General features: G+C 42.2%; 1 protein-coding gene across 1 annotated transcript; it reads left to right on the top strand.

Moving 5' to 3' along the window:
• The first annotated feature begins 184 nt into the window (after positions 1-184).
• Positions 185-22,206, top strand: LOC309528702 (uncharacterized protein). The gene is made up of 15 exons (XM_082216300.1): positions 185-1,213; positions 4,790-5,042; positions 7,176-7,321; positions 7,796-7,885; positions 8,007-8,130; positions 8,677-8,771; positions 10,804-10,960; positions 12,420-12,525; positions 14,086-14,369; positions 15,782-15,927; positions 17,470-17,559; positions 17,681-17,804; positions 19,640-19,734; positions 20,722-20,878; positions 22,070-22,206. The coding sequence occupies exons 1-15, from the start codon at positions 1,076-1,078 to the stop codon at positions 22,198-22,200; spliced, it is 2,136 nt and encodes a 711-aa protein (XP_082072426.1). The 5' UTR covers positions 185-1,075; the 3' UTR covers positions 22,201-22,206.
• The last annotated feature ends 984 nt before the right edge of the window (positions 22,207-23,190 follow it).

Raw genomic sequence — 23,190 nt, 5'->3', positions numbered from 1 at the left:
ACAAAGGATTGACCCAATGCCAAACTGGTTGTGACAATTGCTATGAGGTAAGCAAAACCACCAGGTCGGTGCCAATTAGCCCGGTGGGCAAATTCCTACCCGGCCCGATAAAGAACAGCAACCACCATAGCCACAGCAAAGTCACTGACTATCAGCTTAAACTGAGGGTGGGTAGGCAGTGAAGAAAACCCAGCGAAGGAACAAACAGGTAGTGCCCCAGGTGCAGGCTGCTTAAATAGGCAATGGGTGGATCCGAGGGAAGCCTACCTGCTCTGTCGGCTCTGCCCCCTGGCTCAGCCCAAGTCCCCAGCCTGCATCCCCATTCACCAAAGCTGGGTGCAGGCTAGGATCCAGTTCCTGATAGGCAGAGGGGGCTTAAGCCCCCATCATCTACCAAGTAGGGCACCACTGTTTCAGTTCCCTCGTCGGGGCCCCTGTGAAGCCTCTGCCATCCTGTAATGCTGCCGCACAAAGAGGGGTGAGCAGACTTGTGTGGTATCATTCACCTAATTCAGGCACCCCCAAACTTGACCCTCCAGTTGTTTTGGGACTACAATTCCCATCATCCCTGACCATTGGTCCTGTTAGCTAGGGATGATGGGAGTTGTAGTCCCAAAACCTCTGGAGGGCCTCAAACATTCGGGATGCCTGACCTAATTACTAGAACAGAAAGAAGAAAGACTTCCTAAGCTGGAACATGTTTAAGAATTTTAATTTCCATTTTTAAATTTGGTATAATGATTTTGAAGACTACTTTTTTGAGCAGATTATGTTTTGCATATGACAAATTTAAAAGTTAAAAAATAGAGTGATAGATGTATCTGGACTGGAGACAGATATGAATAACTACTGGATTTCACATATTCAGAAATGGAGGTTCTATCGCGTTGTCCCAGAAGTCTTGGTGAAAGCAGTTTGCTGGAATCTGCACAGTACCTAACTGTGGGATGTATCATCACTGAAGCAGTCAAATGCAACATTTTCCTTTTGCCTAGAGTGGACATGCAGGGGAATGTGGCTCCAGTTCCTGTCATACCTGCTCTGGAGCCTCCTCCCCTTGTGTGTGACCAGGTAGATGGGCATTGACCTCCTCTTCTGGCTCTTCCTTACAGAGGACAGAAAGTCTGCAGCCCAGCTCAGACTTCTTTTCTCCACAAATGTAAATGTAAGCACAAGATATAACCTACCTTTAGATTACTGCTGTGAACTGAATGTAAGTCAACTTTACTCTTACTTTTAAAGAAGACTGTTGTGTTGTTGTTGTTGTTGTTGTTGTTGTTGTTGTTGTTGTTGTTGTTGTTGTTGTTATTTTAAAAGGGAAATAAAGGGGAAACTTACCAGGAACAAGCCAGGCCAGACAAGCCAGACTACATTGCTTAATTTAAAGGATTCTAACAAATCATCAACTTGCTTCCAGCAATCTGCAATGGAATGTGCTTTGCTGTTTGCCCAAGTAGTGTGAGTGAGGAGGGATAACATTTAATCAATATATCCTCTCCTACCTTCCTCAACATTCTCACACTAACCAGATGTGGAGATGGCAAGAATTCAGGCTATTAGACAAATTCATGGAGAATAAGGCTACTTGTCAAAATGACCACCACTCTACCTCCACGGTCAGGGGCAGCATTTGAATCCCATTTGCTGGCAAACAAGAGCAGAAGAGGGCTGTTGCCTTCCTGTGCTTGCTGGTGGGCTTCCCATGGGGGCTTCAGAGGCTTCTGTGGGAAACCACACACCAGGCTAGAGAGGCAAGAACTCTTATGTTTCATAGGCCCTGGGGCGCCAAACGTCAAAGGGTGGGGTTTAAGTTAAAGCATTTAAAACAAAGTTTTTGTGTAAGGGTGTGGAACCAAAAGTTCATAACTTCCTAGTGTGTAAAAGTTTAAGCAAACCTCGTCAGATAAATAGATAGCTCTCTTGAGACAGCAGCAGAAGACACCACCTGATATGGAATAAAAGTCTTCAACTTCATATTACTCTTTGTGCTGTCTTGTGGTTTATCTTCTTGTAAAACACTGCTAGAAAACAACACTCCAGTTGCTTGTACTCACAATACAATTTCACTAGTGTTCCTACTGCCCTGTAGAGAGAACAACTTGTTAGGTATTTTTGTTTCCCAGCAACTGCTTTTCTGAGGTATGCTGCCTCTCTTACAGGAGATAATGTGTAGCCATGCCATGACTGGTAGGGGGGTATATATGGTAGAAGCTGATCTTTCAAGTAACCTGGTCCCAAGTCAGGTTAAAAGGATAATAACCATCACCTTAAATTGGCCGAACAAAGCAGTAGTGCAATATGATCCAACTGCCCAGTTCCATTAGTTATTCTGCAGAATCTGGGCTGTCCTTAAAGCCATGTCTCAATAGTCTGAATAGGAGGTGACAGTGTCCAAGCTATCTCAATCCAGGTACGGTTGCTGCTTGCATTTCAGCTGAAGCTGATAGACAGAAACCACAGAGGTCCTTTTAACCACAAATGACAAAGCTGGATCAGTAACTGACCCCAGGATGTGAACCTGATTCTTTAGATGGAATGCCAACCCTGTTCAGAACAAGTTGATTCCCATTCAGCTGGGTGTATGAATCACCCACCTACAACATTGTCATCTTGCCTGGATTGAGTTCATTCACCTTCATCCAGCCCATTGCCATGCCCAGGCATTGATTCAGGACACCCACAGTCTCCCCTGCATCTGACAGAAAAGAGAGGGAAAGCTGAGTGTCACCCATATACTGGTGATATCTCCACCCACATCTCTAGATGACCTCTCCTGGGAGTTCCCTGTAGATCAGGGGTGGGGAACCTCAGGTCCACAGGCCAAATATGGCCCCGAAGCCTCTTTATCTGGCCCTTGGGACTCTCTCCAGGCCATATCCCTCCCCAGCTACACACTCCTCTCCGCAAACCACCCCCCTCACAGGCCTTGTTTCATACCCTTCATGAGGGTTTCTATCTGGCTGGACTCTGATAATGACTCTGGCTTGCCTGGATAAATGCTAAAGTGGGCTACATGCAGGTGTACCTACTGTAGAAAGGTAAAAATTTGCATTCATTGCTCTATCTATCATGGTAACTCGGGTTAAGTACTTAATTCATTCCGGAGGTCCGTTCTTAACCTGAAACTGTTCTTAACCTGAAGCACCACTTTAGCTAATGGGGCCTCCTGCTGCTGCCGCACCACCGGAGCACAATTTCTGTTCTCATCCTGAAGAAAAGTTCTTAACCCGAGGTACTATTTCTGGGTTAGTGGAGTCTGTAACCTGAAGCGTCTGTAACCTGAGGTACCACTGTACTTTGGCCTCTCACTCTGCCCAGCACTGGCATGTGGCTCCTGGAATGTTGCAGGAACGTGACCCTTGAGCTGCAAAGGTTTCCCAACAGCAATGTCAACATTATGTAGCTCAAGAGAAAGAACAGAAATCTGCAGGGCCCCAAAGCACAATTGTAAAGGGGGTTGAGCAACAATCCCATCTTACTCAACTCACCCGCCAAATAGGAGTGGAACGACTGTCAAGTGCTGCCTCTCACAACCAGCTTGGAGAGCCTCTGCAGAGTGGTATAATCAATGGCTTAGAAACCCCTGAGAGGTCCAAAGGAAACAAACAAACAAACAAACAAACAAACAAACAAACAAACACACAAACACACAAACACCCACCCACACACCTGCTTTGCCAGCAAAGGTTATCCCATAGGGCAAAAAGGCAGATTCTATCTCAAAACTAGGCTTATTGTCATTACTAAGGAGGCAGATTTGGTCTCTGGCTGATCATGGCTTCTCAATGACTAACTGCAACTTTTCATTGTTTACCACACTTATACACAAATCTCTCTCCCCTGCTCACACACATAAGGACTGTTTTCTGAACTCCAAAACTAATTCTAATTCTGAAATGTGTGTTGGGAATGCAGGCAACATTTCAGTAGCTCCACTGCTGGGCACTATGCCTCTGAATACCAACAGCTGAGAATCGCAAGTGGGGCAAGTGGACTCATGTTCTGCTTGCAGGCTTCCCTTTGGTATCTGATTAGCCACTGTGAGAACCCGATGCCAGGTAAGATGAAATTTGAACTGATTCAGCAAAACCCTTCTTAATGCTGATGACTTCTGAAAGAATTGGCAGCCCAGATGCAGTGCCGGATTTACATATAAGCTAAACAAGCTATAGCTTAGGACCCCATTCTCTTGGCCCCCCCCCCAAAAAAAATTAAAGGAAAAAAACCTGGATGTACCTTTCCAAAATATAAGATAAAAAACCAAATAAAATAAAACCTACATACAGCAACAGTGTTTTGTGTTGTGTAGGCTTCTATTCTGTTATGTGCAAATGGCTTTAGATACCAATTAGGTCCATAAATTACCATATAGCATATATTCAACACAAAAAACCAACAATTTGTTGTTGATAAAGGACAGCTGGACATGATAAAGGGTCCCATTACCTTCAGTAGCTTAGGGCCTCATCAAACCTAAATCCAGCCCTGCCCAGATGTCAAGTTAACTGGAGTTAACATAAGCTTACCAGATGTTTTTCAATGAATCCGGGGACACTTTTCAACTTCAATGGATTTTATATGGGGACTGATTTGTAAATCCAGGGACTATCCCCAGGAAACGGGGACGTCTGCTAACTTTAAGTTAACATGCAATGGGAATGCAACGGCTAGAGATGTTTTCTAGACATCTTCCAGCAATTTTGGTTAAACAATAACTTTACATTCTGAATGCCTCAGCAGATACAAATTGCAACTGTGGTAATCTATTAACTTTGTTCTGTTTGGGCAGAATACAGAAAATATTAGTTTTCATGAAGTGCCCGTCCCATCAGACACAAAGATGGCCATGAGAGGTAAACATGGGATTGAAGTTACAGACAACATGTTGGCTGATGGTGTCAATCTAGCTCCAGAAGATAAACTGTTAACCTATGATGGGATTTTGTATCCTGCTGTTGTTTGCAAGCTAGAAAATTTCCAAGCCCTTGAAACCTTTGATGCCAGAATGGATGATGTGATCCTGGTAGGATATCCTAAAACAGGTGAGTAGCCATCTTTTCCACCCTAACAAAAATGTCTTATGAAAGGCAGTATATGAAGAACATAACCATACATGGAACATATTCAGTATAAAAAACAATTTATAAAGGTGCAGTTACATATAGCAAAGGTTTTACGATGAATCTATATAGCCCAACCACAATGAGGAAGGAGTCATGGGAGGAGTACTTATATGACTCTCCCTGTTTATATACTCAAAAAATGGAGAACTGTCTGATTTGACTTCACCCCCAGACTACACATTCATGTTTGATCACTGATAATTAGAATCATAGAGTTGGAAGAGACCACAAGGGCCATCGAGTCCAACCCCCTGCCAAGCAGGAAACACCATCAGAGCACTCCTGACATATGGTTGTCAAGCCTCTGCTTAAAGACCTCCAGCAAATTCCCTGGCAGCAAATTCCACTGTCGAACAGCTCTTACTGTCAGGAAGTTCTTCCTAATGTTTAGGTGGAATCTTCTTTCTTGTAGTTTGGATCCATTGCTCCGTGTCCGCTTCTCTGGAGCAGCAGAAAACAACTTTTCTCCCTCCTCTATGTGACATCCTTTTATATATTTGAACATGGCTATCATATCACCCCTTAACCTCCTCTTCTCCAGGCTAAACATGCCCAGCTCCCTTAGCCGTTCCTCATAAGGCATCGTTTCCAGGCCTTTGACCATTTTGGTTGCCCTCCTCTGGACACGTTCCAGTTTCTCAGTGTCCTTCTTGAACTGTGGTGCCCAGAACTGGACACAGTACTCCAGGTGAGGTCTGACCAGAGCAGAATACAGTGGCACTATTACTTCCCTTGATCTAGATGCTATACTCCTATTGATGCAGCCCAGAATTGCATTGGCTTTTTTAGCTGCCGCGTCACACTGTTGGCTCATGTCAAGTTTGTGGTCAACCAAGACTCCTAGATCCTTTCACATGTACTGCTCTCAAGCCAGGCGTCACCCATCTTGTATTTGTGCCTCTCATTTTTTTTGCCCAAGTGCAATACTTTACATTTCTCCCTGTTAAAGTTCATCTTGTTTGTTTTGGCCCAGTTCTCTAATCTGTCAAGGTCATTTTGAAGTGTGATCCTGTCCTCTGGGGTGTTAGCCACCCCTCCCAGTTTGGTGTCATCTGCAAATTTGATCGGGATGCCCTTGAGTCCATCATCCAAGTCGTTGATAAAGATGTTGAATAAGACCGGGCCCAAGACAGAACCCTGTGGCACCCCACTAGTCACTCTTCTAATAATTCCATTATTGATCTAGTCAAAATAAAGTCAAGATTAAAGGTTCATTTATAATAGAATGTGCAAAATTCAGAATTGACGTATGGGCATCACGACTCTATTCTCCACATCTTTAGATCATTTGCTTCTCCCCTCTCCCACACCCTGGAGACACCAATGTGCACATGTAGTTTGATAAAACACTTCAACAAAAACAAAGTTGTTGTGCTTGTACATGCAACTACAGCACAATTTATTTTCTGTGGGGCTGTTACTGTGCCCACATGTCCCTTCAAAAAGAGTCTTGACAGAATTGTATGTGCAATTACATCAAGTTTGCTTTTTTGAGATGTCCTCAATGTCAATTTATTCATATATCAACTTATCAGTATCAATTATCATGTAATGTGAAGGGAGCAGGATGACCAATGAACTGCAGCACATATCTGCAATATTCAGAAAGAAAAAAATGGGAACATTGGTGAATTTCTAATGCATTGGTTCCTTTAGAAAGTTAACCAATTGCTTCAACATTCTGACATCTCAACAAGTCCAATTAATCCAGAACTCCAAAAGTTCAGAAAGATCTCAAGCTTTGAGAGAAACCAAAGCCGACCAATTCACCCATCCCTAAGTCACAGTGCTGTAGTCCCCATCTGTCAGTCAGTAGGGGTGACACATGGATTTTACCTGTATAACCACAGTCCCTGAGGTTTTCTGGTCCATAACTGCCCATGCTATCATTGGGGAGAAGTCACCAGTAAAGGATACCAGGGGACATTTGTGGGCAGTGTCCTTGAGCAGCAGGGATGTTCATGAGCAAAATATTTAAAAGCAGCATGAAGCCAGAGTGGTCATGTGTACCAGTCTCAAGTACATACATAAGACATAAGCCATCTGCTTCAGGTACAAATTGGCTTGAAACCATGCTCAGCGGCTTGGAAATCAGAGCTGGGAAATATACAGAAGAGGAAAAGGAAAGAAGAAAGGCTATTGAAGAGGAATTATCAGTGCCTTCACGCCTTGAGTTTGGAAATCTAGATGCATTCAAGGTTAGTTCATCAGCAATCAGCACATTACTGACTTTATTTCATCTCTGAAAAGCATTTTAAGCACAGTTGTTTTTTTTTAAAAAAACACCTATTATTATTATTATTATTATTATTATTATTATTATTATTATTATGCACCCATCATGCTAGGTTTCCTCAGATACTCTGGGCAGCTTACAGGAAATATAAAAACATGTGGGTGACTGTGCACACAATAAAAGAGTTGTATTTATCATATGACGCATATTCAATTTTCTCCAGAGAAATGGTAGCTATGCCTGAAAGCGATAATTTGTGAAGGGCCCTTTGTATGTTGTCAACACTTAGGAACTGAGCAGGCGAGGAATTAAATAAATAGAATAAAAATACTTCTAGTGAAAGATCTGGAATGAAGTGTTTCTTTTACATGCAATTTACAATGTAGTGAAGAAAGGAATGGATTGACCACAGTGCTTATTTCCTATCTTATTTAAGAGGATGATGAAATTACCTTCCAGAAGGATCATAGTAACTCATCTCCCTCCTCATTTACTACCCAAATCTATTTTCAAAAGTAAAGCCAAGGTGAGTACATAGATCTTATAGTCTTTCAGCTATAATTCCTTTACAGCAGCATTCACTTAAATGTTATTTCAGAGCATTATGATTACATTCTTAAAGCGTGATTTATATATTTGTGTTTCAGATACTGGTGCTGATTCGGAATCCAAAGGATACAATGGTGTCTTATTTTCATTTTAACAATAACCTTTCTGTCCTTCCTAATTCAACATGGGATGCATATTTCACAGATTTCATGGATGGAAAAGGTATCCTTCTTATTTTGAAAAAAATCATGCAAGAGTAGTTCACAGGATGGGAAGAGGTCCTGCATCTGCCCCCCCCCCCATTCTGATGTCCAGGTGGCAGCAGAAGCTGGGAGTGTTAACCTTTGGTTAATATGCCCACTGAATCCTTTCCTAGGGACTTAGGACCTAGACACTGTCATGAATGCTATGGCAACCTGTTGACTTGACTACTGTAATGTGCTTTAGCTGGTGTTGCCTTTGAAAATAGGCCAGCATCTTCCATCTGTCCAGAATCTAGCAGCATGACTCGTGATAGTGGACCTTCATGAGCTGTGCTGTTTCCCAATTTGTATCTAGGCTAATTTCAAAGTGCTGGTTTCAACATTTAAAATCCTACACTAAGACACATGCATCCTTAAACATCAGTGTCTGCATGCATGGGAAAGCAGATCCAATGAGCGTTCCCACATGTGTGTATGCAGGTGAGTTTATGTGAGTACGCTAGCAGAGAGCCTGCTAAGTGTTAAAATGTTGATATCATGCAGCTTTCTTCTCCTTTTTATCCAGTGTGTTGGGGCTCCTACTTTGACCATGTCTCAGAATGGGACAAGTACGTTGATGATGAAAATGTCATGGGCATATGTTACGAAGAACTTAAGGAGGTGAGGTTAACATTAGCCCCAGGGATATCAAAACTAGGTTTCTTTGTGAAATGCTGTCGAAGAGATAAATGCACAAGGAGACTTTATAGGTGAATGTCCTGTCTGTGATGAGTGCACACCGACTGTTAGGATCATCCTATTCTCGTGTAGGACCCTGGTAGAGACACATGCCCGACTGGCATGTTCTCTCCATCCTGCTCTGTCATTCGGGAGCTTCCAAAGCTTTCTTCAGCCCGAACACCACAGCAACTGATACCAAGAAGCATCAGAACACTTAGGGATCCACAGAGTATTCACAGCCAAAACATTCTGTCTCTGTCACTTCCCACTCTGTGGAATGAAAACATACACCATCATGTGATAGACAACAATCCCATGACTCCAAACATGGATCAGGAATCTGAACACGGACATGTCATTACATGTCTGACTGTTTTCTGAAATGCTCATAACACAGATGTTGTGTAGGCTTGTGGCTGGCAGCTAAGCCAAAGAGATGGTTTCTTCTGGTCAGAGTTTTGAAAGCAAAAGCATGTATTCCAAAGTTTCTTCAGCCCAAACATCACAGTGACTGATACCAAGAAGCATCAACACACTTAGGGATCCACAGAGTATTCACAGTTTGCGTAACAGAACTCAGTAGCACAGCATTTTGGCTAATCTACTTTTATTTACATATAATACACTCAAAGCATTCTGACTTAGCTCCTTCCTCTTTCTCATCAGATAGCAAAGAGAGAAAGAACAAAGGACAATAGTCCCACTTTCCGGAACACAGTAATACCAAAACATCCTGTCTCCGTCACTTCCCACTCTGTGGAATGAAAACATACACCGTCATGTGATAGACAACAATCCCATGACTAGAAACATGGAGCAGGAATCCGAACACGGACATGCCATCTCATGCCTGACCGTTTCCTGAGATGCTCATAACACAGTTGTTATGTAGGCTCGTGGCCTACGCTGGCAGCTAAGCCAAAGAGATGGTTTCTTCTGGCCAGAGTTTTGAGTAATGTTATTTAAAAATATAACAAAAAGAAAGGGAGAAAACATTGCCAGCTGACATACAAAAATAGTAATCCATCAATCCTAATTTAAACATATAGCTTCATATGTCCATATGCCTAAATAGGTATTTAAATGAGATTGACAAAAGGGTAGTGAAATCTTTGGACTACTGAGTAGTAGATGATGTTGAGACACATTACTTTTGCCCCACTATAGGTGTAATGTTTTGACATATGCAATATGTTATCTCTTGTTTTTTTGGGAGGGAAAGATCAACATTCAGAATTGCAAAAAAAGAAGGGGAAAAAAGCTGAATTCTTTGGGTTGGTCTCCACCTTCAGTGTAGGGCTAGAACTTTTATATTTTTAAATTATTTTATGGGCATATAACAAAAGGAGGGGGGGGGGAGCCAGCCGACACGTACAATAAAAATTAACCCATCAATCCTAATTCAAGCATATAGCTTTATATGTCCATATGCCTAAATAGGTATTTAAATCAGATTAACAAAAGGGTAGTAGTAGTAGTAGTAGTAGTAGTAGTAGTAGTAGTAGTAATAACAGGCCCATCAGACCTGTAGTAGTAGATGATACTAAGTTAATTTAACAGACACATTACTTTTGCCCCACTATAGATGTAATCAGTGCTTTTTTATTGAAAAAGGTGTCAGTACTCACCAGCAAGCAGGGGGAGGAGCCAGTGTGGGGGGCGTGGCCTGATGCCAAGTCTGGGCGGTGAGGGCGGAGTAGCTGCTTGATGCTCCCTTATCCACCCACCTACCAGGGCGCTGCTGCTTGGGTGAAGAAGCCTCTCCTTCCTGACTTTGGGAAGGAGACAGCAGGCCTCCAGGATCCTGTCAGAGCATTGTGCCTCCTTGTCCTAAGCTGGACAAATGCTTTCGAGAGCCCTCGTGCCACCTTCCCCCCCAAAAGTGGCAGGACTACATACTGTTGCGTACAGCTAGAATGAAAGGACTGCATATACTGTTTTGACATGTTATCTCTTGTTTTCGGGGGGAAAGGATCCAAATTTAGGATTGCAAAAAATCGCTAAATTGTTTGGCTTTTCCGTGAATGAAGAAGAAATTAAAAGTGTTGTAGAAAATTGCAGTTTCAAAGCTATGAAGCAAAAATCTACTGAAACTCATGGAACATTTGGAGATGTTCTTTTCCGCAAAGGTAAATTTCTAGGGTGGGGTGGGGGTTGATAAGGTTATTCCCCAATAGTTGCCTGCTAAGTGATCACAACTATGTATAGGTACTTATCAAATTATTTTTTGCGTAAGCTTCTTAAAGGTAGGGATGCCACAAGGGGTTGCAAAGTTTAGTTTTCAGTCCAGACCTGTGATTTCAAGGCATATAAGTTCTTCTTCTGGTTTTTTATTTATCATTCAAGAACACAGGGTATGGGATTAGAAATCTGTATTTGATTCTATAAAATCAGCCCAGAAGTTGTTGAGGATTATGATGGAGAAAAAGCTGCCATCATCATGTCTCTGGTATCAACCTTGGGAACTTCCTCATGCCCCATTGGGACCCCTTTCTAATGCCTGCTCTGGACTCTCCTGTCCACATATTTCCCCCCAGTAGTAGACAGCGCAAAGGAACTGGGAGCCACCACTTAGATTTCCCACAATGATTTGATTCTGCCCCCTGTTTCCAAGAGCTAAGAGGGCACCCATGGTATATGGGGGACTTGGCATGGGAGGGATCCATCAGAAGGAACTATACCAAGGTCCCCCTCACACCATCAGGCACTCCTGTCTTTTGTGTCTCCTACTTTGGTGTCAGAAGTAGATAAATTGGATAATACATTTTAAAAGAGAAGCATGTGGTGATTTTTCAAATATCACTTGGACATACATCCCACAAGAGCTGGTTGGAGATTGTGGAATAGGATGTCCCTGAGTCCTACTTTACAGAAGACAGTGATCTATTTTTAAGTGCTGTTTCTAGTCGTTCTCTAGCTAAAGGTGTCCTCTGTTTGAGGGCTGTCCAGTCCAAGGTTGGCAAGTCACTTGGGGTATTCCTCAATCTGGTGAGATGTATTTCTATTTAAATGTATGCAAATCCACTTTTTTTGACTTTGCATGACTGTCTACCCTATTGTCAAGCGAGAACCAATTCACTGACCTCTTTTCAAGTTAATTTTGACTTAGTTGTAATTAACAGCTCCTGTGTGAGAGACTTATGCACGGTGAGTGGTTAATAAATAGCATGTTTCATAGTAAATCCTAACAGCAGCTGTGTGGTGTGTGGCTGAGGAGCAAACGATTATGGTACCTTTCTGTCAAGGTCAGTTACCTCCTTTAGCCAACAAATTCCAAAGGAGTCAATAGGAGCAGCAGGCTCAGTGGAACAGAGGTGAAGCAAAAGCCTTCCAACAGTGGAGCCACTGCTGCTTTGGAGGGGAAGGGAAGGCTAAGCAAGTCACAAGGGTGGGGCTGCACGGGAGCAACAGCAGAACACCTATTGCTGCCATCACACAGTATTGACTTCATTGCTGTCTTGGCTTTCCCTTTCCCTTTCCAGCAAGTGGCCGTGACACTGCAAATCCACCCCACTGAAGAGACCCCAGTTTAATAAAATACCTTCTGAATATATGTTAAAACTAGTCATTTATCTTAAATGTTTGCAGGATCTGTCGGTGACTGGAAAAGCCTTTTCTCTGAATCTCAGAGCCAAGAAGTGGACAGAAGATTTAAAGAGTGTTTAGCCGAAAGCAGACTAGGAGCAAAGATGAAGTATGAGGTTTACTGCAAGATCTGAGGAGGCAACGTATATTCGAAGGGCTGCCAGCCTCCTCCATGGTCTCCTGAAATACAATTAGCTTTGTCTCTTTCTGTGTACCTGTACAGAACATTGAGGAAGTCATAATGTTTCCTGTGTCTTGCAATTCCAGCAGTTTTGATATTTAAGCAGGTTGACCTGATTAAATAATGGATGCTTGAGGAATTTGTTCTTGGTGGATCTTAATTCAAACTGACTTGATCTCTGTGCATGGACTATTGTATAAAAATTGGTTATCCTTCAGATTTTGCATTTAACTGAACTTTGCAAAGCAGCTCAGTTGAAACTGAGGTGAGCGTGTGGAATCCATTTTGCAGCTCCAGTGACGCAGCATGGCTCCTGACAGCCCTGCTTCTGTGTGTCATGCTCCTCCAGGGGTTCATCACTTGCAGTGGGCAATCTTCTTCCTCTCTAGGGGCACCCCACCTTTGTTACTAGTCCAGCATGGTCCACTCAACACTATTGAAAAAATTCTTGCTCTGTAGCTCCAAGTGGGGCTAGGTGGGTCTCAAGTTGCTAAACCTTCTCTTCCAGCAAGGCAACCAATTTGCAGTTGCCACAAGTGTACTTTTGCATGTTCTCTGGGAGGAAGACAAACATGGCACAGGTGTTGCATGTCTCTGCAGCAGCTTCCTCACCTCTCATGTATCTTGGTTCTATGCATACCGTGAGACAGCACCAAGGGCTTTCCCTGCTCAACACCCTCACAAATTCTCCTGTTTACGAGTCCTGGTCACAAGCTCTGGTCATAACCTCTCAGAAGCTGCAGTCAGCTCAGTTTAACTGGTGCTAACTCCTTCCCCACTCACTTCCTCATTCTCAGAGCCTGAGGTGCTAAACTTTGAAGGGTGGCATTTGGTCGCAGAACGCCAAGATAAGGCATTTAAAGCAAAGCTTTTACGTAAGGGTGTGGCCACAGTAGTTCATACTACTGTGTGCAATAGTTTAAGCAAACTTAGCCAGAGAAATAAATAGCTCTCTTAAGACAAAAGCAGAAGAAACTAGCTGATATGGGATGAAGGTTATCAACTGTGTATGGCTCATTGTTTATCTTCTTGTAAAATGCTGTTGGAAAATAACACTATTTTACAAACCATTGGAAGTGGTGGTCTAAAATCATTTATTTGCACTGCTATAATTTCAACCAATGGACATATACATGGTATAATGGCTACTGTACGTCTTACCGACACTTTTCATTGTTTACCACACTTACTAATGAGTCTCTCTCGCCTGCTTCACACACACAATGCCTGTTTTCTGAACACACTGAACCAATTTCTGTGAGAACCTGATGCTAGGTAAGATGGCTTTTGAACTGATCCAGCAAAACTATTCTTGATGCTGATGACTTCTGAAAGAATCAGAAGCCCAAATGTCAAGGACAGCTGTGAACATGGAATGGGAAATGTAAGGCTAGAGGTACTTTACAGGCATCTTGGTTAAACAGTAACTTTACACTGTGAACTTCATCACCAGATATGAATCGTAATCTTGGTAATATATTAACTTTTTCTGATCAACATAAGTATTAATCTGTTCAGGCAGAATAGCTCAAATCTCAGTCTTCATCAAGTGTCCATCCCATCAGATACAAAGATGACCATGAACAGGAAACGTATTGAAATTCTGGACAAGTTGTTGGCTAATGGTGTCAATCTAGCTCCAGAAGATAAGCTATTTACCTATAAAGGGATTTTGTATCCTCTTGCTGTTTGCAAGCTAGAAAATTTCCAAGCTCTTGAAACCTTTGAAGCCAGAACAGATGATGTGATCCTGGTAGGATATCCTAAAACAGGTGAGTAGCCATCTTTTCCACCCTAACTGTAGTGGTTGGGAGTTACTCGTGCGTAATCCTGCCACGTTTGAGCATTGGATTGCCTGCTTAAACCCTCCGGACTGCACAGCCCATCTCAGCGTGGCTGCCCTTAGTCACTCGTAGAATCTGTCTGTGGGCGTTTCTTAAAGCGCTGCCAACATAAGAGCTGTTTGACGCCCAATTGTCTCCGCCTATCACTGCGCGGGAGTCTCCTGCGCAGGGTAGGCGTGGGCAGCGGGGTGCCTGGGCTCTCCTCACTAACTTCCAACGAAGAGTCCTGGAGCCCCTGCACCTCCCTGTCCCGTTGCTCTCCTGGATCCCTGGTGTTACACTCATTCTCTTCCCCTTCTTCCCAGATGAGTCTCCCCCTAGCGCTGGGACCTTCTCCTGCAGAATCAGAGACCCTCTCCTTCTCCCGTGCCTCTGATGTCAGTTCCCTGACACTAACCAAAATGTCTTATGAAAGGCAGTATATGAAGAACATAACCATACATGGAACATAGTCTGTATAAAAAACAAATTACATAGGTGCAGTTACATATAGCCAAGGAATCTAAATAGCCCAACCATGATGAGGAAAGAGTCACAGGAGGAGTACTTATATGACTCTCCCTATTTATATACTAAAAAATGGAGAACTGTCTGATTTGGCTTCACCCCCAGACTACACATTCATGTCTGACCATTAATAATTCCATTACTGTCAGGAGGCAGAGGAATCAACCCCCGTGGCAGGTTTCCAGGAATGGATATGACAAGGAAAAGTTCTTACCACCTGCCTTTTATTCAACATTTACGGAGAGAGGCTTGGAAACGCAGCCTCTTGGAATGATGGCATTGCCCCGAGTAAATCTCTCCTTTCCTTCTCTCCCACTTCCTCATTCGTCATCTATTCTACGGGTGGTGCTGAGGGCTCTTTGCTTCTGAGCCCTCCGCTCTCCTACTTTCAAGGCTCACCAGGTTCTGGGAGGGGGGGGGTCTGGAATGCTTTCTAAAGTCACATGTGGAATAGATTCCCATCCTTATGGTTACATCCCCAGTACTTACTACTGGGTTTTTTTGTTCATTTTCGCCAATTTTTGCCAATATACATCATTTTTTAAAAAAGTTTTCTTTATTTAAATAGCAGGCTGAAAATTTGATATCATATTTCCAAAGATTTTCCCATTTCTCCAATTCTATTGTATATCTGAAGTCTTGGGCCCATTTTGCCATTACATCCTTACATACTTAACAATTTTGTCTTTTAAATGCCAATTTAATCATAACTTATACATTTTGGATAAATTCTTTATTTGTGGTCAGTGTCCTTGAGCAGCAGGGATTTCCATGAGCAAGTTATTAAAAAGAAGCATGAAGCACATACCCCAGACGTTTTGCATCTCATTCAGGTACAAACTGGCTTGAAACCATGCTACGTGACTTGGAATTCAGGGCTGGGAAATATACAGGAGAGGAATATAAAAGAAGAATGGCAATTGAAGAGGAATGGCCAGTGCCTCCACGTCTTGAGTTTGAGGATCTAGACGCCATCAAGGTTAGTTCATCAGCAATCAGACCATCACTGACATTAATTAGTCTCTGAAAAGCAGACAGATAGTGTTCATTGTCTAGGAGAACCACTCTTTTAAAAAATTAGGAAGCATCAGACCTCCTTGAATGGCATGCAGATCTTTGTCACCCAAGGAGCAGACATTTGGATTCCTATGCTAGAGGGAAATAACACTGGCCTTTCTCCATACATGATGAGCTCATGTCAACCAACACCACACACTCTTTCCAATCAATTGGGTGTTCAACTTATCTGTTCAACTTACTGCAGAGCCACACCACACATTTAACTTCCCTCAAAGAATCCTGAAAACTATAGTTTGTTACAGTTGGGAACTGTTTGTTTGCTGGGAATTGTAGCTCTGTGAGCTCTGTTACAAATGCGCGTTGAACATACTTTAAATGTACAGTGGGGGGCTGCCTTAATGCTTTCCCCAGCACATTTTGGTTTTGGGGAAAACCTTTCATAGAGATTTTGCTTATATTTGTGTGTGTGTATGGGGGGGATTGCATCACTTTGGGGTGAGGGGAGTAATATTTTGATGAGCTGGCCAGTTTCTGTCTTCTCCCCTATTTTTAACTACAGTCATACCTCAGGATAAATACGCTTCAGGTTGAGCGCTTTCAGGTTGCGCTCCGCGGTGCACTGGAAGTAACGGAGCATGTTACTTCCGGGTTTCACCACTCGTGGATGTGCAGACGGTCAAAATTCGCATCCTGAGGTACCACTGTATAAGAAGCTGTGGCTTGGTAGCAGTTGCCAGGTGATTATGTAGCGTCATCCTGAGGGGCACAGATGGCCAAGCCAAAGTATTCATGGCCTGATGGACACAGTGTCTCTGAGGCAAGTTTATTTATGTATGAAACATCAAATCATGGTACAGTCGCATGTATTCCCATCTCTGACCGTTATTCTTTTTAGCCTAAAAGTAGATTGAAGACATGGGGCATAATAATAACATGTACCAGGGAGGTACAACCTCACCTGAAGTCATGGAAGAGGGTTTGCATTTTTTGTTTGGTTTAGACTGGAGATGCACTTCCCCCTGCAGATGTTGATTTCACTGTGTCATTTGTATTAACAGCAGCACGAATAAACTGTTATGTAAGCTGAGAAATCTGCCAGTTCCAGAAATCTAGCTCATCATTGTGTTTCTTTTTCCTTTTTTCTGGTCAGTTGGCAGTTTATCCATCATTCTTTAAGACCAGGTTTTTAAAAAAATAACTGTAAAATACTGATAACTGTGCACAAAATCAAAGAGTTGTATTTACATGACACGTATTCAAAAAATGTCTCCTAGAACAGTGGTAGCTGTGCTTGAAAATCAGAATTGGGAAGAGCGCTTTGTGTGTTATGTAGACATATAGGAACCAAGCAGGCTAGGGATTAAATAAATAAAATAAAAATAGATCTAGTGAAAAATCTGGAATGAAATGTTTCCATTGCAATCCATACTACAATGTAATGAAGAAATGAACTGATTAAATTCAAAATTGACCACAGTGTTTATTTCCTATCTTATTTAAGAGGATGACGAAATTACCTTCCAGAAGGATCATAGTAACTCATCTCCCTCCTCATTTACTACCCAAATCTATTTTCAAAAGTAAAGCCAAGGTGAGTACATGCATCTTACAGTCTTTCAGCTAAGACTGCATTACTACAGCATTCACTTAAATGTTATTTGAGAGCATTAAGAGCACAATCTTAAAGCGTGATTTATATCTTTGTGTTTCAGATACTGGTGCTGACTCGGAATCCCAAAGATACAGTGGTGTCTTATTTTCATTTCAACAATAATTTTCCTGGCTTTCCTAATGCAACATGGGATGCATATTTCACAGATTTTATGAATGGACAAGGTATCCTTTTTATTTTACAACAAATGTCAAAAATAATACATGCAAGAGTAGTTCATGGTATGGGAAGAGGTTCTGGATCCAGCACCCCATTTTGATATTTAGGTGGAAGCAGAAGCCTAGAGTATGTACTGTCCACTTTGGTTAATATGCCAGCTTCATCCTTTCCCAGAGACTTAGGACCTAGACACAGTCAAGAATGCTATGGAAAGAAGGGAGCCAACTTGAATAAAATATTGGGAGGGGCAGGTAAGCCCTGCCCCGCATAATCAATCTCAGGATGTAGCACACAGACACAATTTGAATGGAAATGTCCATCAACTTTGGGTGGGAACTCAAATATTTTATGGGGGGAGGGTGAAGTATATTAAAATACAATAATTCATCAAATACAAAAAGCGTCCCTAAACAGGGCTGCCTTCAGAGGTCTTCTAAAAACCAGATAGTTGTTTATTTCTTTGACATCTGATGGGAGGGCATTCCACAGGGTGGGCACCACTACCAAGAAAGCCCTCTACCTGGTTCCCTGTAACTTCGCTTCTCGAAGGGCCTCGGCGCTGGACCTCAGTATCCAGACCTAGACCTACATGAGCTGCGCTGTTTGCCAGTACGTATCTAAGCTAATTTCAATGTGCTGGTTTCAACCTTTAAAATCCTATATTGTCAGGGCGGGTATCGGGAGCAGGTCAGCAATAACTCACAATGTGTTGGTGAAGTTAACTCTTTATTCAAAGAGACAAAACAGCTCAGGTCTAGTGAGCACAGCAACTCCTCCCATCAGATCTTGCCCCAATGAGGCAGTTGCAAGGACTAAAGGTCCCCCCGCCTAAGACTACTCCTCCCCCAATTCCTTTCCGAGCAATCTGAGGCTCCATCACCTTGCCTGCCTCTACTCTGCCCTCTTCATGCCACTGTGGGTTCTGGGAGACCAGGGGGGTACCTAGTTGCAGCAGGAGGGGAAGACCCCCTGGATTCTTCAGCAGCCTGCCTGATCTTTGCCTCTTGATGCCTCTCCTCTCCAGTCTCCACTTCTGCCTCTGATTCTGGACTGCTCTCTGCCCCAGCCTCTTCCTGCTCACTAAACCCTTTCCCCTCTTCAGCTTCCAACACCCCCTCTTCCCAGCCTGCTCCCTCTTCTCCCTCTGACAACTCATCGTTGTCCCACCACCAATCCCCTGGCTCTGAGCTATCATCACTTGGAAACCACCACTCCCTTGGGAACCAGCTGGTGCCTCCCACCACTCCTGTGCATCCAGCCAGTCCATGACAGCTACACATGTATATGCCTTCTTAAAACATCCATGTCCACATGAATGGGAATGCCAGTCCAATGAGAGTTCCCACATGTGTGTATGCTGGTGAGTTTATGTGTGTATGCTAACAGTGAGCTTAAAGTTCTCAGATAGTTTTTGCGTTAAGGATCTAAGGTGTATGTGTGAATTCTAGGGGGCTCTGGGCATGGAAGAAACCAGGGATGATGCCACAAAAATGGTGAAGATGTTTTGGCGAGCTTACTCTGGTAGGGTACTGGTGGGTCACACATTCTTTCCATTCAGAATGACATAAAAGCTGTGTCTGGATTTGGGAGAAAAGTTGAAAAATAAAGTCACTAGCTTCTGTGAACCAAAAGGAAACCGCTAAGAACCTCTTAAACCCCCACACAAAAAGGAAAAACTGATGAAATGCTCCTCTAGTTTATATAGTTTCTACTTCAATGTGTTTGTTGTGGAAAACAGTGCTGCTTCCCCCAGCAATTCTAATTTGCATAGCTGAATTTGCTTATAATGATAAGCTCTAAAATGTTGATATCATGCAGCTTTCTTCTCCTTTTTATCCAGTGTGTTGGGGCTCCTACTTTGACCATGTCTCAGAATGGGACAAGTACGTTGATGATGAAAATGTCATGGGCATATGTTACGAAGAACTTAAGGAGGTGAGGTTAACATTAGCCCCAGGGATATCAAAACTAGGTTTCTTTGTGAACTGTTGTCGAAGAGGACAGTTTATACGTGTCCTGTAAGTGAGGAGTGCGTACGGACTGTTAGGATCGTCCGACTCTCATGTAGGACCCTGGTAGAGACACATGCCCGACTGGCATGTTCTCTCCATCCTGCTCTGTCGTTCGGGAGCTTCCAAAGCTTTCTTCAGCCCAAACATCACAGCGACTGATACCAAGAAGCATCAGCACACTTAGGGATCCACAGAGTATCCGCAGCCAAAATATTCTGTCTCCGTCACTTCCCACTCTGTGGAATGAAAACATACACCATCATGTGATAGACAACAATCCCATGACTCCAAACATGGATCAGGAATCTGAACACGGACATGTCATTACATGTCTGACTGTTTTCTGAAATGCTCATAACACAGATGTTGTGTAGGCTTGTGGCTGGCAGCTAAGCCAAAGAGATGGTTTCTTCTGGTCAGAGTTTTGAAAGCAAAAGCATGTATTAGGCTTGAATACCTCTCAACGGATACCTAGGTCACTCTACACCTATCACTATTACAAGGCCAGGAGGAAGCAGGGCTGATATCACAGCTGAAGAACCCAATTGAGTGAGTTTCTTTTTATATGACATTGGTCTCCACCTTCAGTGTAGAGTTAAAACATCATTTTTAAAAATATTTTAAAGTAATGCTATTTAAATATATAACAAAAAGAAAGGGAAAAAATATTGCCAGCTGACATACAAAAAAATAATAATCCATCAATCCTAATTTAAACATATAGCTTTATATGTCCATATGCCTAAATAGGTATTTAAATGAGATTGACAAAAGGGTAGTGAAATCTTTGGACTACTGAGTAGTAGATGATGTTGGGTTAATTTAACAGACACATTACTTTTGCTCCACTATAGATGTAATGTTTTTGACATATGCAATATGCTCTCTCTTGTTTATGAAAAAACAAAAGGATCTACATTCAGGATTGCAAAAAATAGCTAAATTCTTTGGGTTTGTCCTGACTGAAGAAGAAATTAAAAGTGTTGCCGAAAAAGGCAGCTTCAAAGCTATGAAGCAGAAATCTGCTGAAACTCATGGAGCATTTGGAGATGTTCTTTTCCGCAAAGGTAAATTTCTAGGGTATGGTGGGCGTTGATAAGATTGTTCACCAATAGTTGCTTGCTAAGTGATCACAACTATCTACAGTTACTTATCAAGTTATATTTTGTGTATGCTTTTGTAAAGTAGGGATGCCACAAAGGGTTGCAAGGTTTAATTTTCAGTCCAGACCTGTGATTTCAAGGCAAGTTATCATTCTGTGTTATCATTCAAGAACGCAGTGTAAAGGAATAGGAATCAATGTTTGACTGAATAAAATCAGCTCAGAAGTTGTTGAGGATTGTGATGGAGAAAAGGCTGCCATCATCATGTCTCTGGTATCAACTTGCAGCAACCTTGGGAACTTCCTCATGCCCCATTGGGATCCCTTTCTAATGCCTGCTCTGGACTCTCCTGTCCACATATTTCCCCCCAGTAGTAGACAGCGCAAAGGAACTGGGAGCCACCACTTAGATTTCCCACAATGATTTGATTCTGCCCCCTGTTTCCAAGAGCTAAGAGGGCACCCATGGTATATGGGGGACTTGGCATGGGAGGGATCCATCAGAAGGAACTATACCAAGGTCCCCCTCACACCATCAGGCACTCCTGTCTTTTGTGTCTCCTACTTTGGTGTCAGAAGTAGTTAAATTGGATAATACATTTTAAAAGAGAAACAGGTGGTGATTTTTCAAATATCACTTGGACATACATCCCACAAGAGCTGGTTGGAGATTGTGGAATAGGATGTCCCTGAGTCCTACCTTACAGAAGACAGTGATCTATTTTTAAGAGCTGTTTCTAGTCGTTCTCTAGCTAAAGGTGTCCTCTGTTTGAGGGCTGTCCAGTCCAAGGTTGGCAAGTCACTTGGGGTATTCCTCAATTTGGTGAGATGTATTTCTATTCAAATGTATGCAAATCCACTTTATTTTGACATTGCATAATTGTCTACCCTATTGTGAAGTGAGAACCAATCCACTATCCTCTTTTAAAGTTAAATTTGACTTAGTTGCAATGAAAAGTTCCTTTGTAAAAGACTGCCATCACACTGCCATAATTTTGCTGCTGTCTTGGACGTCTGCTCCCTTTTCAAGCAAGTCGCAGTGACACTGCGTCTGGGAAGCCATTGCTGCAAATCCACCCCACTGAAGAGACTCCAGCTTAATAAAATACCTTCTGAATATATGCTACAACTATTCATTTATCTTAAACATTTGCAGGATCTGTTGGTGACTGGAAAAGCCTGTTCTCAGAATCTCAGAACCAAGAAATGGACAGAAGGTTTGAAGAGTGTTTAGCCAAAAGCAAACTAGGAGCAAAGATGAAGTATCAGGTTTACTGCAAGATCTGAGGAGGCAACCTATATTCGAAGGGCTGCCTGCCTCCTGCATTGTCTCTTGGAATACTATTAGCTTTGCCACTTTCAATAATAATAATAATAATAATAATAATAATAATAATAATAATAATAATAATAATAATAATAATATATTTATACCCCCACCCTGCCTGACTGGGTTTCCCCAGCAACTCTGTGTATCAATACAAGACTATTTACAGAAATACTGCAAAATTAATGAATGTTAGAATGATGTCAGAATGAAGTTAAGTGGTTTTAGCAGCAATGTTACAAAGGAGTATGTAAAAATGGTTTGTAAACAGGTGAGAATCCAAAGTTACAATATATTAAGTTAAAGGATTAGGATAAAAACAAAGAGGGAAAGGATTTGCTGAATTAAATAACTGAACTGGAATACAAAAAAGGGAGGTGTGAGGAGGTCAGGGAAACAAGTAAATAAAAGACAAGACATGGAAAGATTGATTTGTTTTTAAGTGTTTTTATTTTTCTGTATTTTGTATTTTTTCTTTTCTTTCTTTCTTATTCTTTTTCTTATTTTTGTAACTTTTTTGAAACTTTAATAAATATCATTAAAAAAAATCAATACATTGATGGAGCCGTAATGTTTCCTGTGTCTTGCAATTTCAGCAGTTTTGATATTTAAGTAGGATGGCCTGTTTAAATTATGGATGCTTGAGGAATTTTTTCTTTGTGGATCTTAATTCAAACTGACTTGATCTCTGCTCATGGACTATTATATGAATCAGAACATAGTTATCCTTCAGATTTTGCTTTTCCCTGAACATTGCAAAGCAGCTTCTAGTTGCAACTATGTTTTATAATGTGTCAGGGACCGGGCAGAGGAGGAATGGTGGAGACTGCCTCCCCAGCCTGACCCTTCCACAGAAGAGGAAGACAGTTCAGAATTACAGCAGGGGTTTGAGGTAGGTCACAGCTCAGAGGCGGATGAGGGGAAAAGCTGGGAAATAATGGGAGAGGAGG

Source organism: Podarcis vaucheri, assembly GCF_965113315.1.
Source record: "Podarcis vaucheri genome assembly, chromosome: 3".
Classification (NCBI taxonomy): Eukaryota; Metazoa; Chordata; class Lepidosauria; order Squamata; family Lacertidae; genus Podarcis; species Podarcis vaucheri.
The sequence above is the reverse complement of the archived record's forward strand: the minus strand, read 5'-3'. Positions and strand labels throughout refer to the sequence as shown.